Source organism: Trematomus bernacchii, unplaced genomic scaffold (assembly GCF_902827165.1).
Source record: "Trematomus bernacchii unplaced genomic scaffold, fTreBer1.1, whole genome shotgun sequence".
Classification (NCBI taxonomy): Eukaryota; Metazoa; Chordata; class Actinopteri; order Perciformes; family Nototheniidae; genus Trematomus; species Trematomus bernacchii.
The window spans coordinates 2146858-2163457 of NW_022987582.1; the positions used below are offsets into that span (position 1 = coordinate 2146858).

The following is a 16600-nucleotide window of genomic DNA, read 5'->3' on the forward strand; positions in this document are numbered from 1 at the left end:
AGGATTTGAAGTTGTTAAATTGATTAAGACAGATTATTTCGGTTTAAAGTTTGCCAGAGGTGAAACAAATTACAAAAACTATACCTTTTAGGGATTAGACTCTAACCAGACTACAAATATTGCATGAAGACCATCAGTATATTATCTTTGTTCTGCACTAGGGGGAGGTAGAGGAACATGCCATTCACATTGTGTTATTTATCATAGTAGTTCGGGTTCTGTTAAATATACAATATAAAACCTATGTATAAAACGTAATAATGTGTCATGATGAATATGTGCACATTTGATTTATTTCCAAGTTAAGGTGGTGGTTATGGCCCTGCACTATCCCTTTGAAGAAAATATTTCATCATGTAAAAAAGAAAAAAAAGAAATTGGGAAATATGAGATCATTGTGACTTTAATGATTCTAAAATGTGTATTTGCATGTCATGACATTCATCTTGATTGAGCCTTCAATCACCTGACCCTTTTTGCACTCCAACATTGTCATTGATGGGATATATCTCCATATGTATTAAGTGTGGGGGAAACTTCTGAAGCAATTGGAAACAGGACTCAGAGAGACACGAGGAGCTGAGCTGGAGCTTTGCTGGCAAACACTGACGGTTTATTTGGAGCTTCGGCCGGAGAATTCACAAGACATGTCACGGGCCACGATCTGACCACACGGTTGAGATGCCAAACCAATTCTGAAGAACTCTCCTGTAGTTCCAGGTTTTAACTAGTTCGGAGTGTAATAATCAACATTCTTCAATAGATAGACAAACAGCTGAGGACGCTGAATCACATTTGTTGTCGCTTATGGCTCGGGGTCATCTACACCCCAAGAAGGATGTGTTCCAGGTGTCCCACAACAATAACTATCTCTGACCGAGAGTTGCCCGGTCATAAACTGGTAACAACAACAAAATGCTAGGGTAGCCCCTCCTAGGAGATAGCGGCTGCCCAAGGTTGGGGCATCTGCGTCAGAGGGCGAAACAGGACATGCAAGGCAAATTATTCCCTGACATTAAGGCCTTTTGTTCAGCTTGGTGCAGAACATTTAGATAACAAATTCTTCACAGGCACACGAGGGCCTCAGAGACCAATCAAAACGTGTTATTTTATGGCTCCGGACAGTCACTCATGAGTCATCAGGGGGCAGGGCCACACAAACATAGGCTGTATACCAGCCTGGTTAAGGTAAAACACAATGTAGCTTTACTGGTTCAATCATGTGAGGCTGACATCTATTTGATACTGAAAATCCTTTATGTGTAACAAATGTAATCATAAGCATCAAAGGGGTTAACAGAGACAATATACATGACTAGATCTAATTAAAACAATCATATTACAAAAATGCTACAAAACCATGTAACCAATTTTACCACGTTTGTCCAATGAATTAATGTACAGAGTTTGATGTTGTTTTGTTTTCCTAAATCTACAGTTTTTATTTTCCCATAAGAAACTGAACAGAGCTGTAGAGATATTACAGAGTCTAATCTTCTTTGCGTGGTCAGCTTCCTTTTTTAAAGAAGTCAAAGTTAACTTTATTTTGCAGCTTGAGGCATTCCACACAGCGACCTGCAAATTCAAGAAGAAAAAAATGTTAGTTTAGTCAATAGACTCATGATGAGATAAGGTTGTAGTTCTACTCCGTAATGAGATATTCTGTTGTAACTTTCTGATGACACACACACACACACACACACACACACTTTTTCTGAAGATGCAAGTACATAGTCTGATCTTACCTCGCTTCGTCTTTGGTTGTATCTGCAAAGACACAAATAGCTTTGTCTCTGTCCAAAATCTGTTGTTTCAACGCCTGAATTTCTACTGCTGCCTTTTGTTTAGCCTCTTCATGACCCACTGAGGAGAAGACAGAGTAGAGGGATACACATTTTATAAATGTCCTTATTTAATACACAATAAATAAGTGAAATGGGAGAGGCAACTGTGCTAGGATTTCTTTCTAGCTCAGATGAGAGAATGAAACAAATGATATGATAATGATAGTGTGCCTGCAGGCATTGCTGGCACATCTGGTTCCACTGGTTTATCATAGTGTGGTTTCATGCTGATATACCAGCTCTAATCCAGTATGTGGCTGTAGTCCAATAGTCGAAAAACAAACTTTGAACTCATTGGAAAACGCAACAATGACAAAAAAATATATAAAAGATCATTCATAAAGGCTTAAAAAAAGACATCGTCCGGGGCAGGAAAATCCCACTGCACTCTGACTAAAAGCAATGTAATAAGGAATATGGTAAAGTGACTAAACTAAACGCCTTGTAATTCAAGCAAAATTCCTGTCCAAAACCGAATGACACCCCCTTCGAAGGATGTTTTCAATTATGCATTGTGTCAAATCTCCTTACCTTTGGTAAAGGATGATCCAGTGTACCCTATATTAAAGAAGATAAGAAAGGAAGTACTTTTCTTTCGCCTTTTAGAAATTCGACCAGCTCTTATCACGGCTTCCTCTGAATAGGCTACTTTTTGGTAATTTCACTCAGTTAAGAACCTTCAAAGAGAGTATTCAACTGCAGCATTAGTATTTCTCCAGAACTCCACCTTTAAAGGGTGTAGGTCCTCATTATGGATAGTCTTGTTCTCTTACTGTATATTGATCAGTTTGGGATTGACCAATATTAATGCACAGAATCACACTTTTAACATATCAGCTGCCTTACCTTTAAGGTCTCCAATAGCAGCTTCCGTTTCTGTCTTCTTGTTCTCGGCTCCTACCTAATAAAGGCAAAGTTGTAGTATTTGTCAGCAGTTGAATACAAATATGAGAAACAAAATAAAGTTAAATAGAAAAGGGCTGTCCTTCACCAAATAAATGCTTTAAAAAAAAAATAATGTACCTACATAGAATCATGCAAAAGCACCACTTTAAGTATTGTGTCTGCCAGAGACCTGCTCATAGATGGTTTGAAAAAACATCAAATTGACTAAAGAAATGTTAGTTGTGTAGAGGGTCTCTTACACAAGAATCATGAAAAACTTGGATGTGACCAAATAATGAGGATCCTGTCATGCCAACTTCCCAATGTCAATATTACACTTGTGTGCATCCTGGAGAGTGGTAGGCTACTTCCCTGTTAAAGTTGGTATGATTGCAGTGCTTACACACATTTAAAAAGACAGTAAACCTACAAATGCGTGTTTGTGTGTGCCTTACCTTCTCACTGTTACAGCTCTGAACACTTTGGGTGAAGTCCTGTGTTAATTTTTCAATGTCTTGCTTCTTCTTCTTGATATTTAGTATGTTGGTGTTCATTGACATCACCGTTTGCTTCAGCTGCTCGAGCTGGGTTTTCAGCGCGACGATCACATGCTCTTCCCTCACCGTCTCCACCTCGCTGTCCACCATGCGGGCTCTGAAATTCATCAGTTTCATCTCCTGGTGTCCGGCCTGGAAAAGCATGACCGACATGACACCCACACCCAGCAAGAGCAAAACGTACGCGATCTTCATCTTGACGGCGAAATAAGTAAATTAGCGGTGTATACAGCTGCTGGTCCCTTTGTTGGTCATTCCAGGTAATTCTTCCACCGTGCAGCAATGTTTCCACCTGCTCTCTCCCTCAGTACGACCTGTCTGTTTACTGTACCTGTTCTACCTGCTCAACAGGCTGGGCGTGACAGTCCTATTATTTCCTCCTGTGACTCGCCCTCTCCTGCGGCGGCCAAACAAACACTTTGGATGGTTATGCATTATATGATATTATAGCCTACTGCTGGATTGCAACAATACTGATTTTAAAATGTGCAACATGGATCATAGGCCTTTGTGATTGTAAAAAAAAGCTATTTTCCAAAATGTCAGAATAAATGTTCTTGTTACTCGTTGGTTAAAATGTAACTGTATTGTAACGGACTGGTTATAATGTTGATGTTTGATGTGTTTGTTGTTCAGAGTTTGTTTGCATTTTACAGAGTGTCAGTGAACGTGCCACTGTTTTGATGGACGGTTCTTGTGACCTGTAGCTGTGGGTTTGGGTGGGAGAGTGTTGTCTGGTTGGTTGGGGCTGGAAGAGGGAGGTTCCTGGAGGGGGAGGCGCGGGAAGCGAGAGAGGAGCTAGGGGAATATGTGACGGAGAGTGAGGATATACGACAGAGTTAGTGGATTGTTTGGCGTGGTTATGGCCAACAGTAACCTGTGATCTGTATAATAAACTCCCGGATAAAGGACAAACCAAGCCTCCCTGTGTTCCTGTAGCGAGACGCTACAGTATGAACACAACCTCCTCCTTAAATAAATATTTATGATAGTTTTGATTATCACTGTTCTGTTGAATCAAGTTTGGGACTTATATGTATTCAATAATGTATTAATGCTTTAGAAATAACAGAGGCTTTTGATATTTTGTGTGCCTTCTGTAACTCCAATCTAAACATTTTACTTTTGTTGTTTGTTACAAAGAAAAATACAGAGCAAATGTATTGTGGCCTTGGGATTTTTTTTTAGATAAGATAAAATGTTTACCATGAATCCTAATTTTAAGTAGAACACATTTCAGGGAGTGTCAGTCATTTGAAAGGATAGACACATATTTCCAAATAGCTGTGTCTATTTTTTTGTTTTACACAACAATAAGTGTAACTTTCTTAAAATGGTGGTAAAAATACATTTTCCCCTACAATGGTCTAAGAAATAAAATATATGTAAACACAGCTGTAATAATTTATTCTTGGGGTGCCTTGGTAGCCCATACAGGCCTAGCCCAGGTTATATGTGGGTTAAGGGTTAAGAAGATGTGTAAATATCAGTCTATTTATCACTGTCTCTAGATATAATATAGCATTAGAATCAGGCTTTATATTGAAACAAATAGGCAATTCTCTCGTGAGTCAAAGTACGTTGTTGTATTCAACGAGATAATAACATATGCAAATAATTAGTCCTGTGAGCTCCACTTTGCCCTCTCTGCCAACAGAGACACAGTGATAATAAAAACAGGGTATGTCTATCTATTTGCATTTTGTTTTTGTTGCAAGGGGAATATAGCAGGATATGGTGCGCAGGACAGGTCCGGTGACACCTGTCTCCTCTCAGATCCAGGAAGAAGGCGTGTTTTCTAGTGACAGCTGGGATTCAGCGGAGCTCTCACACAGCACACGTTTATATCCAATCAAAGAGTGCAGGTGAGTCAGCCTCCTCCACTCACTGACTTTAATTCTGCCCACAAAGAGAGCTATCACCTGGGCGACACGGAGAGCAGACACCCATCCCCACCGACAAACAGCTCTCTCCAAGAAGTCTCTCAGCTGCCGTGAAACATGAAGGTGATAATCCTGCTACCTGTGACAATAGCCTTGTCTGTCGCCTTGTTGGGCTTCACGAGAATACGGAAAAGGGAGCACGACAGAGACGAAAAACAGAGCAAGTTTCAGGATGTCAAGCTGAGGGTGACCAACGAAATGCTCCAAGAGTATCAGGGCGAAGTGACCGAGGCGAAAGACTACATGGAGACGACCACAGCTGGCCTGAAGGCGCTCACGGAAGAAATGAAAACGCTCCAGTCCAACGCAGATAAGGCGAAGAATGAAGCGGACACCTGCAATGGACAAAAGGTGGGGAGAAACTGAAAGTTGCAAGCACAGAGAGGAAAGCATACAAAGTTATATTGGATTTAGTGTACAGAAGATGGTGTCATACTAAAAGGGAATGAAATGTTTAACTGTTGAAAGAGGAAGTTAAACTTCAGGGGTTAACTATACAAAACAAAATGCTAGAATTTATTTACAAGCTGTATACAATTCAACACCTGGCTCCTTATGGCCATTTGAATAGACTTTGTAATGTAATTATAATCTTTGTTCTGATTTGATTCATATCAAGACAAATACCTACAGGGCAAAAAACACACACAACCTGTTTCACCTGCTATCACACTTGCCTTGTTCTTTCAGAGCTTGCTGGTAATAGGCCTAGACAAGAGTACACTCCTGCAATGGTTTACTTTTTCATACATTAGTGATACCCATTTATTGTTTGCTTTCGTAGGCATGCATGAAAATGTGTATCACATAAAATAAACACTGAAAATGAATGCTCAAACTGTTTTGTGCAGATCCAGTTACTTTTATGACAGGAGTTCTCAGAAATGTAATGTGGATGTCAGAAAAAAGTAGCTGCATTAAAGTTAATTGTGTACAAGTTGCAGTCTGCGTGGAGAAGATTTATCCACAAAAAAAACTCACTTGTTTTGTGTCATGGACATTTGCTTTTCCACTTTAGAAAATTGTGGCAGATCAGCTGGTGTCAGTCGAGACGCTATTAAAAAATCTCCAAGGTATGTGCCAATGTATTGGACTAAATGCTGAAAAGTGTAAATGTATAAAATATCAGAACACATGGTCTGCAAAAGAGAATGTTGCTTTATCTATACAGAATATTGTGTTCAGATTGCTATTACATGCATTTCTCTTTATAGTAAAAATGGATCTTCAAGTAATGGTCATGACCCTGGTTTTATTTATGAAACACAACAAATTCCTCATGTCATATCATACCTACAGCTGAGCTCAATACGATGCAGACCGGATGGACAGCCGAGGTGGAAACACTCAAACAGCAATTAGCAGCGAGGAGCGCAGTGTGTGACTTTTTGAAAGCAGGATCAGCAGATGCAAGGTAGAGCTACTACTTACCTTATGATAAAGTATATTGGTAAAAAGAACACCTAACATGTTCTGCACTGGAACATTAATGGTGATAGCTACTGTATTTATATACTGCATTTTATCTTGAAGCAAACTGTGTGGCGAGGAACCAAAAGCAGAGGCCCCTAAACCAGAGGGACCAAAAGCAGAGGCCCCTAAACCAGAGGGACCAAAAGCAGAGGCCCCTAAACCAGAGGAACCAAAAGCAGAGGCCCCTAAACCAGAGGAACCAAAAGCAGAGGCTCCTAAACCAGAGGAACCAAAAGCAGAGGCCCCTAAACCAGAAGAACCAAAAGCAGAGGCCCCTAAACCAGAGGAACCAAAAGCAGAGGCCCCTAAACCAGAGGAACCAAAGGCGGTGGCCCCTAAACCAGAGGAACCAAAAGCAGAGGCCCCTAAACCAGAGGAACCAAAGGCGGTGGCCCCTAAACAATAAGAGGCTAAACCTGTTTTTCCACTCACTCAGAACACATTATCTCTATAAGAAAACCAAATCTGTTCTTGATACGTTTCAACGAGATGCCAGCACAGAACGGTGAACTCATGGTTTGGTTATGAACACATCACCACTGGGCATATTTCAGCCCTTGTGTTTCAGGATAGTTATTAACACTGCACAAACACACAACAGTCAGGGTGTAGGTAATGCTTCACTAAACTGTATCCTGGTTGCACAGGTTTAATGTTTAATGTTGGCAAACTGTGTGGCTGAGACATACGAGACACAGTAAGTAGAAAGAATAAGTTGACCACATCCCCAAGTGTCCTTTTATTATTAAAAACATGTAGGTTTACTTAATTATCAGCCACAAAGCAGCCATTCCTCCTTTTCAAAACCCAATTGAATTTTTTTAATATATATTTATATGCGTTTAAAACAATATGTAATTATACATCTATATTTATATATGCGATTGGACTGCATGTAAATAGGGGTTGATGGGAAATGCAAATGAACCAGGAAAAAGGTCTGTTTTTTATTTGCACTGTTTCAACACTGTACCTTGTTACGTTTCTTTTGCTTCTGTAAATGATTATTTTTTCTGTCCTTAAGTTTTTTCCCCCTCTGTTAGATAACTCCTCCATGTACAATGTTGAAAACACAGAAATAGGTATTGAATAATCGTTGTTAACCTTGTCTGCCTCTCTGTCTTTTGAGTGACCCTGCCTCAGGGTGTGTGTGTGTGTGTGTGTGACAGCGGGAGAGAAAGAGGGCGAGACCAAAGCACCGACCAATCAGAGAACACACAGCCTCGGTCCGTCTCTCTCTATAAGCTTCACTCTGTTAGCCTGATGAGGCTCTGGATGTGCACTCTGTGGTCTCGCTTCAAGCTTCATCATGTATTTCTGTTAGAGATTTTAATAAAATGTTCTGCCTAAACTGTTGTTTACAGAATAATCTTGATAAGAGGAAAAGTACTTTAAGACATTATTTTAATATGTTGTTTAATTGTGCTTTTTGGATTCATATTGTATACTAACAGAAATCAGCTTTGTAAAAAGTTCCCGGTGGATATTTGAGCATATTTTCATTATTCTGGAACATTTGAACAAAAAGTAACTATAGGGTTAATAAGTTCATTTTAGTTTCTATTGCAGGATGAAGGTTTTGTATTTAGGAGGAGAAGGTGTTTTTTCCTGCTTGATGGTCTCAGATTAATTACATTCAATGCGTTTAATACATATTGGTCATGATAGTTAGACGGGGCTGCATAGATCAATTTATCTTTATTTTCTATAAGTTCATATTATTCTGTTTGTAGTTATTTTGTTATGTGATGCAATAGAGTAAAGATCGAATCCCCTGGTGCGAACAAGCTGTTGTTCACAAGTTTCCCATTTCCCATATTTTAATATTAAAATGTGGATTTGAACATTTTATTTTCTGCGATTTCTTTTTTACACCTTAAACAGCACCTTATTTTATCCCAGATTAGGCAGAAGAACGCAAAAAGGAATAATCCTGGCTATACTTTCATACTTTGATTTAATTCGATTTTTTGTACTGTATCCTTACAAGCATTTAAATACATCAGTTGAACTGAAGCTATCAGCAGAAGACTAAAATCTACATGGGTAATATTTGAACCTTTAAAAGCAGAATAACTTTGGCTTTAATCAGAGGTAATGTTTGTATTTTATATCTTGGACTTAAAATGACTTAAGTGAATTAGTCTGAATATAGTGGATTCCTTTTTTAATCCACATTTAGTTTCTTTTTGAATCATTCTGCTCTATATCATTATCTCTCACTTTGCCTCACACTTGCCCTCCATCTGTTGGAGATTAAAATACTCCCTCCAGGCTCGCAATTAGGCAATCAGAGGGCTATCATTCCGCCCCAATAGGCTCACAAGGTCAGCCTCGTACCGGCGAGGGTACAGAGACGGGGGGACACTCAGTCTCACTGATGTCACAAGCGAGGGCTGCTGTTCATTAAAGTTACTGTCTAATCATAAAACATAGCATTTATGTTCCATTGTTTTAAAAATAGTCTGCTGTCTGTCACTGATGACGTTTGATGTTTATGGATGAAATAAGGACATGACTTTGATATTATATATATATATATATAACAGTCAAATACTGAATGTCCCTTGGAATAATAAGATTTATTCTGGATTGAAATTCTCACTATCAGCTACACTTGCTGATTTAAAAAGAAAAAATATGGCCTCAAACACCAGGTGAAAGTGTTTTTAATCTTTGTAATCCACCATATGTGACAGTTGATGTGAAGTCAACACGTGTTACGACCACTCTATCTGTGTGTTAAGGAGGGGGGGGGGCCTTAACACACAGATAGAGTGATAATAGCCTCACCAGCCAGAGGTCACCTTGGCAGCAGTGCCCTGATGTTAACATGTATAATTTCCCTACACTTTTAATGGAGTTTCTCAATTTAGTAATTGTCTTCATCTAGTTGGAGACACTGTTTACAGACACAGACACATGTTAACCAACATAACACATACAAAACAAAGAAATAAACGATATGACAGGTACTGACACACATACCAACAACTACTGGTGGAAGAAGTATTGAGACCTTTTACTTAAGAGTAGAATATGCCTACAGCACCATGCATGTTCTTTAAGGGACAAACAACGACTTATTAACAATACATTACATTACTACTCTGTGATGAATAACATCATTATTAGTTATGATTAGTATTAGTGTCATGACTTTGAAAGACTACTGTAGGTTCTTCTGCATAGTTTTATCAAAAACTGTGGTTTTAAATTGATTCATAATTATAGCTGCCAAATACATATGGTATAGTAAAACAAAAACACATTTAATATGGAGGTTGGAAATTGTAAAGTATAGCATAAAAAGGGAAATGTTCAAGAACCTCAATAATGAATACATGTTCTTGAGGAAATGTACTTAGTTACTTTCCACCATAAATGACCAAAGTCCCTACCATCTCCTGACGGTCTTCCACTTGCCTAAAGAATTCAAGGACAGTCTTTCTATTCAAAGAATATACGTTTCCTGTGTAGAGCTAATGTTGGGGTTATCATCCAGATGCAAAACTGTGAAAATATCAAAACCTATGAATAACGCAGTTTTACAACTCCCTTTAGCAATTACTTTTGGTGAAGTAGAGAGATATAGCGAAGGAAAATAAGATTTAGGTAATAGGAAGTAATCATATTATCTCAGTTTGTATATACATTTATTTTCCTTTTCTCTACATATACATTTAATTAAACATTATTTTAAAGCGCTATTATAAAAATGAATATAGTGTTACTATGTTTATTGCATGCGTGCATCCCTATGTGATGGTAGTTTTTTGAAATACATGTCGTATGATATCTGAATTGTTAGTAACAGGATACAAACAGGGACGGTGAAGTGACCGCCATGTCCTCCCTACAGGCGATAACTGAGAGTTATTTGACTTTGCATCTGCGGTCGTGTGTGAGGGGGCTCACAGTAGGATGAACATCACATCTATTGATCAGCCTAATGTGGGGAGGAAAGGCTTCAGGCCACAGCAGCTGATCAATATACCTCTAATTACATGGGGCACTGACTGTGTGTATGTTCCCCCCCAAACTCACAGGGTTGTGTATATAAATGCTGTCCCACTGAGGAATAGCTCATACACACAGATCACACACACATTTAACAGTTAGTTGGGAATCACTTTTTTGATTGCTCAGAGTAACAACTTTTTTTTTTTACTTGAACCACTTGTTTTACTAACATTTTCACTGGCAGGACACAGGGACGCTGAGAAGGGATACAAGGAATTGGTAAGTATCCTCATATTTGTGTTGGCTCGGGTTTCCCTCTTTTATGCCTTTGCTGTGTACACGGTTTCCCTGTCTTTCCTGAAGCCAATATATCCACTGATAGGTGAGACTAGTTGTAAACAGGATCTCTGACTCCCTGTGTGAGTGACTCCCTCCCTCAAGGCCATCAAATCCCAGCTTTTTCAGTTATTTGTTCATAGTGTTAAATTATACATATGTAATTCTCTCCTATTATTGTCTGTGGCTTAGATTCTGATCTGAAACGAGCTGACGGACAATATTTATTTAACTCTGTATCTGTTCTTCCCTTATTTACACCCACTGAATTGTCTCTCTTGTCGACAGGTTTTTCCAGTCTGCCGAGGCTCCAACTGGCTAGAAGCTGTGTGATATGTTTGATATTCGGTTGTTCTTGTGCTTCATTGTGTCAACTAAATATCAGACATATTCCTACAGAGTCTGGCAAAAACTTCTGATCCTCGTACCTCTGATAAAAGACCCCTGAAGTCAGATGTTTGGGTATGGTAACTTTTGCAATCAGAGGATTGTTATCTACTGCTAAATATCATGAAATGTCATTGTTGTGTTCATTTGCATTCTTCAAGTTTTATTGTAGTATCTTATCGTAAACTCAAAGACTGAATGCCACATTCAGTATTTAACTCTGAAGCAGCACCTTTATCATGAAGGTGTGATAATTATTAACATTATCCTTATGTACTAAATTAAAAAGTAAACAATAATGTCATTAAGTATCAAATGTCACTATCGAAATGGTCTTTAACTCTCTCTCTCTTAAAGACACCCACACCCATACAGTATAGTGAGACAATAATAATGTTTACAGGATTGACAGCTGAAACAACATAGCTTTTGTTTTACCAATGGGATCTAAGTATGCAAGTACATCCTGTTCCGTGAGCAAACAGGTGTTAACACCGGCACCATAAACAGGTTTGTGACGTAAAAATGCCAAACCCGATAACAGCCTTTGTCTCAGCAGAGAAGGGTTAGGGTTAGTAACCCTAACTGTACTATTTGTATTCCTTAACGGCACTTGAGGAGGAATGTACAAATAAGCATATTTTTTGTCATCATCTGTGATTTTCTCCATGCGTATAAATAAAGCTTGATGGCATGTTAACATCGTCTGCAGTGATTCATTACTCTCTCCACATCTCTGATTCACCTCCAATTGCATACAAAAATAGGGAGCAGTATGCTTCAAATACTATTTTTATACTTTAATTAACTGATTTATCGGCATGGAAAATGCTTTTGGACTTTGTCCTAATGATATGACCGCTCTCTCAGTCAATTAAATCTTCAAAGGGCATTTTATTATTGTATAGTGCAAGAAGCGTACAGTAATAAAGGGCAGTGTGAGCACTGGCTGGAAATGCCACTCATGTGAGAATCAAATGAGTTATTGTTTAACAGTACATGTTATGAAAATGCAGTTACCAATAGAGTATCACAACATGCTATTCACAGAGCTACGTAGTGTAGGAAGGATTGTCTTGGGACATTCTAAGAATATTTTTAAAACAATAGTAAACTGGATGGGCCGGTCGGCATGCATTAAAGTCACCTGACGACACTAGATGTCATAGAGGCCATTTGTGTGCGTCTACAGTATGTCACTCATCTGATCTGTTGTCACATTTAAGGAAAAATGTAGGGTTTGTTTTTAGAACCGATTCACTAAGATTAGAGTAAAGTGTGTGTGTGTGTGTGTGTGTGTGTGTGTGTGTGTGTGTGGGCGGGGGGGGTTATAGATTGCTTATCTCAACTCTTCCTTCTCTGCCAAAATCAACTCGTCAGCAGTTTGTTCTTTGCACTGTAAACAAACAAAAAACCTCAATTGTCCTCTAACGGAAACTTTCATTTGGTACATACGCATACAAACTTTGTGTGTGTGTGTGTGTGTGTGTGTGTGTGTGTGTGTGTGTGTGTGTGTGTGTGTGTGTGTGTGTGCAACGGTAGGTCTACATAAGCGCATGTTATCAAAGGACTCAGGGTGGTTTATTCAAACAACCTACAGCACAAAGATACTGAAGCCCTTCCTCCCTACAAGCCCTAAAATATCTTGCCAGCTCTCCTGCTCATGATAAAACCTACATTTACCTTTTTTATTTCTAGTTTTAACTATTAGTTTTCTATACACAACATAACAATGGGTAATGAATATACCGTACAATGATTGAAGTATCTCAAAAGACACATCATGATAGTATAATGCTGGAAATGAGAAAATCAGCACATCATAGCAGAGTTTTAAAGTGCAAGAAAAAACGATAAATAAATTAAAAAGCAACCTTACTTTCCTTTGCTGACAATTTGAAAAGGCTGTAGAAAAACAGCACATTAGAAGAAAAATAAAAATAGGAAAAAATGCAATTATAAGCTTTGTAAGTTATATACTTTATATTTTCTATAAGTAAATGTAAAATAGGAACACGTTATGCGACAACTTATGCTTATATTGATAAATAGTGATAGTAGTAGATAAACAAATATGAAACTAGAAAAATAAGAAAGATAAAAATAGTGAAAAAACTGTTAAAATCAATTAAATCAAAAGAAAGATAATAATAAGACCATTAACATTGCATTTTTCAAAAGAAAGCATCTGAAGTATTATTTTTATTTGACGTCACAATAATATACGTTGAGATGCACCTGGACGTTGAGCAGGGGTCAGGGGTCACACAGTGTGTGGAGGACAAAAGGCCACCGGCTGGTTGTCCGAGGGATAGAGTCCCACTGAGATCTACTGATAGGGTCAAATGGCAAACCTGAAGCAAATGTTATCTGAAAGCGAGCACACTGTATACTCTAGAGCCATTTCTGTGTAGCATGACAAGAGGGAATGACGAACATTGTAATAATAAAGCTTGTTTGCGTTTGTTTGTGTGGGTCTGCATACTGTATGTGTGCATGCAGATATCGAAGGTAATTAATGAGCGGGGAGGGGGGTCTAGAGAAGAAACTAGAGATAAAGATGAGCTGGTTCAGTATAAATATCTGAGCCCACGGGCAACGAGAGCATCAGTTCACTGGCACTGAGGAGGAGACGCAGACGAGACAGACGAAAAATAACAAGAGAGTGAATGACAGCAAGAGGAAAATCCAGACGACAAGAGGAGGTTTTTATAGTAAAAGAGCAAACTTTGCAAGAGGTAAGGCAAAACATCTGGAAATTCTTCCATGTGCTGAGTATGTTCTGCTGTTTCTCTATGTGTATACCTGTGCGCTGCTTCTTTTCAGAAATGGCCATCGCAGCAGGAGGAGTGTTTTTGGCTTTACTGTTGTTCCTGAGTGCCGGTGTGCCATGTTCCTCTGTGTATAACAGTGGAGAGTGCTTCTTCAATACCAAAGGTGCAGGATGTTCACATAAATGAGTCCAGACATATTGTTTCCAACAGTGTAATATTGACCAGTGGTACAAAGTAATTAAATTATGTATATGCGTTACTTGCACTACATTTATGCTATTTTATAACTGTTCAACATATTTAGATTTGTGTACTTTATACCCTGCTAAACATTTTGGTTATAATTTGTAAATGCTAAAAAATTTGAATTTTTCAAATCATATCATCCGAATATAAAACGTATACACCTGCTGCAACCATGAAATGCTGGGTAATGCATCACGAATGATAAAAGCATAATATATATAATTATATAAAAGCGAGGATTATGCATAATGACCACTCATTTACTTAAAAACATTTGAATGCAGGATTTTTACATTAGAGTACATTTCACAAAGTATTTATTCTTTATATGTAATCAACGGCAGGTCTCCCTTGAAAAAGAGATCAATTGATTTCAAGGGATTCACCTGGATAAATAAAGGTTTGAAATGAACACTGATTTGTTGTTCTTCTTTTTATATTATTAGGGAGCTGTGAACACATGGGGCAGATGTACGGGATAGGAGAGAGCTGGATAACCAGTGACTGTTACCAGTGTGTCTGCATGGAGCCTTTTGGAGTAGGATGCTGTGACCAGTGAGTTTCTTTCCAAATTCACAATCCTCCCCAAGAAGTATTTAACTTATTTGGATGGAGAATAAATGTACTGTTACTGTGATCTTACCCTACAGCGGACCTCAACCTGTGGACTATCCAGACTGGTGTGAGGTCATCCGTAAACCTGACTCATGTATGAGTGTTGCCGTGATGAGAGTCAATCACAAACTACCCTGCCTCTGGGGAAGAGGACGTCTCAGGCCAGATGCACGCAAACCGTGGAATTCTGACAATGATCCTTTATTTTGAGTTTAAGCAATTAAATTACATTTAAAAAACAAGGATTTAGCAATGTGTGAAGTGTATTTCAGATTTGTACATTATCAAAAAGTTTGTGAGGGACTAAACTGTACTGAATGGTATAACCAAATCTGCAAATAACTCCCACGGATGATCTGTTAACTCTGCATAATTACACACTTTAGACTTGTGTTGTGGATGTATTTTGTTGTTGACTCAGTCTGAATGTCTTGATTATTTTTGGTTCATATTTTAAAATTAAATTAAAATGTATGTCCAATTTCTGGGATTGTCAAATGGGTTATTTTTTATTTTCAAATCTGGTTCACACATTTAATTGTGTTTTTGCTTGCTTGGCAGAAAATATACAGTATTTTCTGCTGTTTCAAACACAGTTAAAGAAAAATCATGACAAATGTTCAAAGACATGACAGTGAATCTGCAGCGTTATGGATTTATCGAAGTTGCATTAACAGTTTTTGAATGTACTTATGTCGTATTTTCAGAAGATGTCCCATTGTCCACAGGTCATGGTTTGTATCCAGAACGCATCAATATTCATATCTAGATAGCAAAACTGGAAGTAAAGTTATTGTTTTGTTTGTTGGTCTATTAATGAACTGACTCGTGCTCCGTGCTAAACTCTCAGCCATCTTTATTAATAATAATAATCTTTGTTCAGGTATTTTACCTTACATCTGGATTTAACCATAGATCACAACTCTATAGCGACACTTTGTGGTAGGAGTGTGTATCTATCTAATCATCACAGTTATCCCTTGAATATAAAGTAAAATATACAAGATTTGCCCCTGAATTGTAGGGCAGTCGAAGTAGAAAGTAGCAGAAAGTAGAAATACTCATGTAAAGTAAAAGTAGGCTACCTCAAACTGTCTTTCGGTAGGCTAGTAGTAGTTTGGTAAATCTAGCCTATTATTCCGAACAAGCCTTTTACCATTCCCTTTCTTCAGAAATGAATGACATTACTTAAATAACATTGATTATTTCAAATTTGTGAAAGATTTACTAACCTTTTCAGGGGTGTCAAACTCAATTTCATTGCGGGCCACGGCACATTAGCATTTTGGTTGCACTCAAAGGGCCGGTTGTAACTATATAAATGTACATATATAAATATATAATATATAAAATGATGCATGATATTACATTATTGTCTCTGAATTGGATTATTATCGGATAGGGTAATAACTTCATAATTAACTAGCCTACTCTGAAAGCAGAAGTCTAGGGCAAATAATTGCAAGTCTCTTCAGTGCGCATGTAACAAAATGAGATGCATTGTGGGACATGTAGTTTATGGGCAACGTGCTTCTGTAAAGTGGCATGTAACTCTATAATAAACGTATTATATTCTT

At 38.1% G+C, this 16600-nt stretch overlaps 3 protein-coding genes across 3 annotated transcripts; 2 read left to right on the forward strand and 1 right to left on the reverse strand.

Moving 5' to 3' along the window:
- Positions 1-1234: 1234 nt before the first annotated feature.
- si:dkey-87o1.2 (uncharacterized protein LOC796684 homolog) lies at positions 1235-3631 on the reverse strand. The gene is made up of 4 exons (XM_034127936.1): positions 3185-3631; positions 2691-2745; positions 1746-1863; positions 1235-1575 (listed from the first exon to the last, which is right to left on the reverse strand). The coding sequence occupies exons 1-4, from the start codon at positions 3479-3481 to the stop codon at positions 1542-1544; spliced, it is 504 nt and encodes a 167-aa protein (XP_033983827.1). The 5' UTR covers positions 3482-3631; the 3' UTR covers positions 1235-1541.
- Positions 3632-5109: 1478 nt separating this feature from the next.
- On the forward strand, positions 5110-8088 carry zgc:174935 (uncharacterized protein LOC796019 homolog). The gene is made up of 4 exons (XM_034127878.1): positions 5110-5580; positions 6248-6302; positions 6529-6643; positions 6763-8088. Exons 1-4 carry the CDS (start codon positions 5287-5289, stop codon positions 7106-7108), a joined length of 810 nt encoding a protein of 269 aa, XP_033983769.1. The 5' UTR covers positions 5110-5286; the 3' UTR covers positions 7109-8088.
- Positions 8089-13985: 5897 nt separating this feature from the next.
- Positions 13986-15508, forward strand: si:ch1073-70f20.1 (prostate-associated microseminoprotein). The gene is made up of 4 exons (XM_034127825.1): positions 13986-14126; positions 14215-14325; positions 14855-14963; positions 15059-15508. The coding sequence occupies exons 2-4, from the start codon at positions 14217-14219 to the stop codon at positions 15231-15233; spliced, it is 393 nt and encodes a 130-aa protein (XP_033983716.1). The 5' UTR covers positions 13986-14126; positions 14215-14216; the 3' UTR covers positions 15234-15508.
- Positions 15509-16600: the final 1092 nt, after the last annotated feature.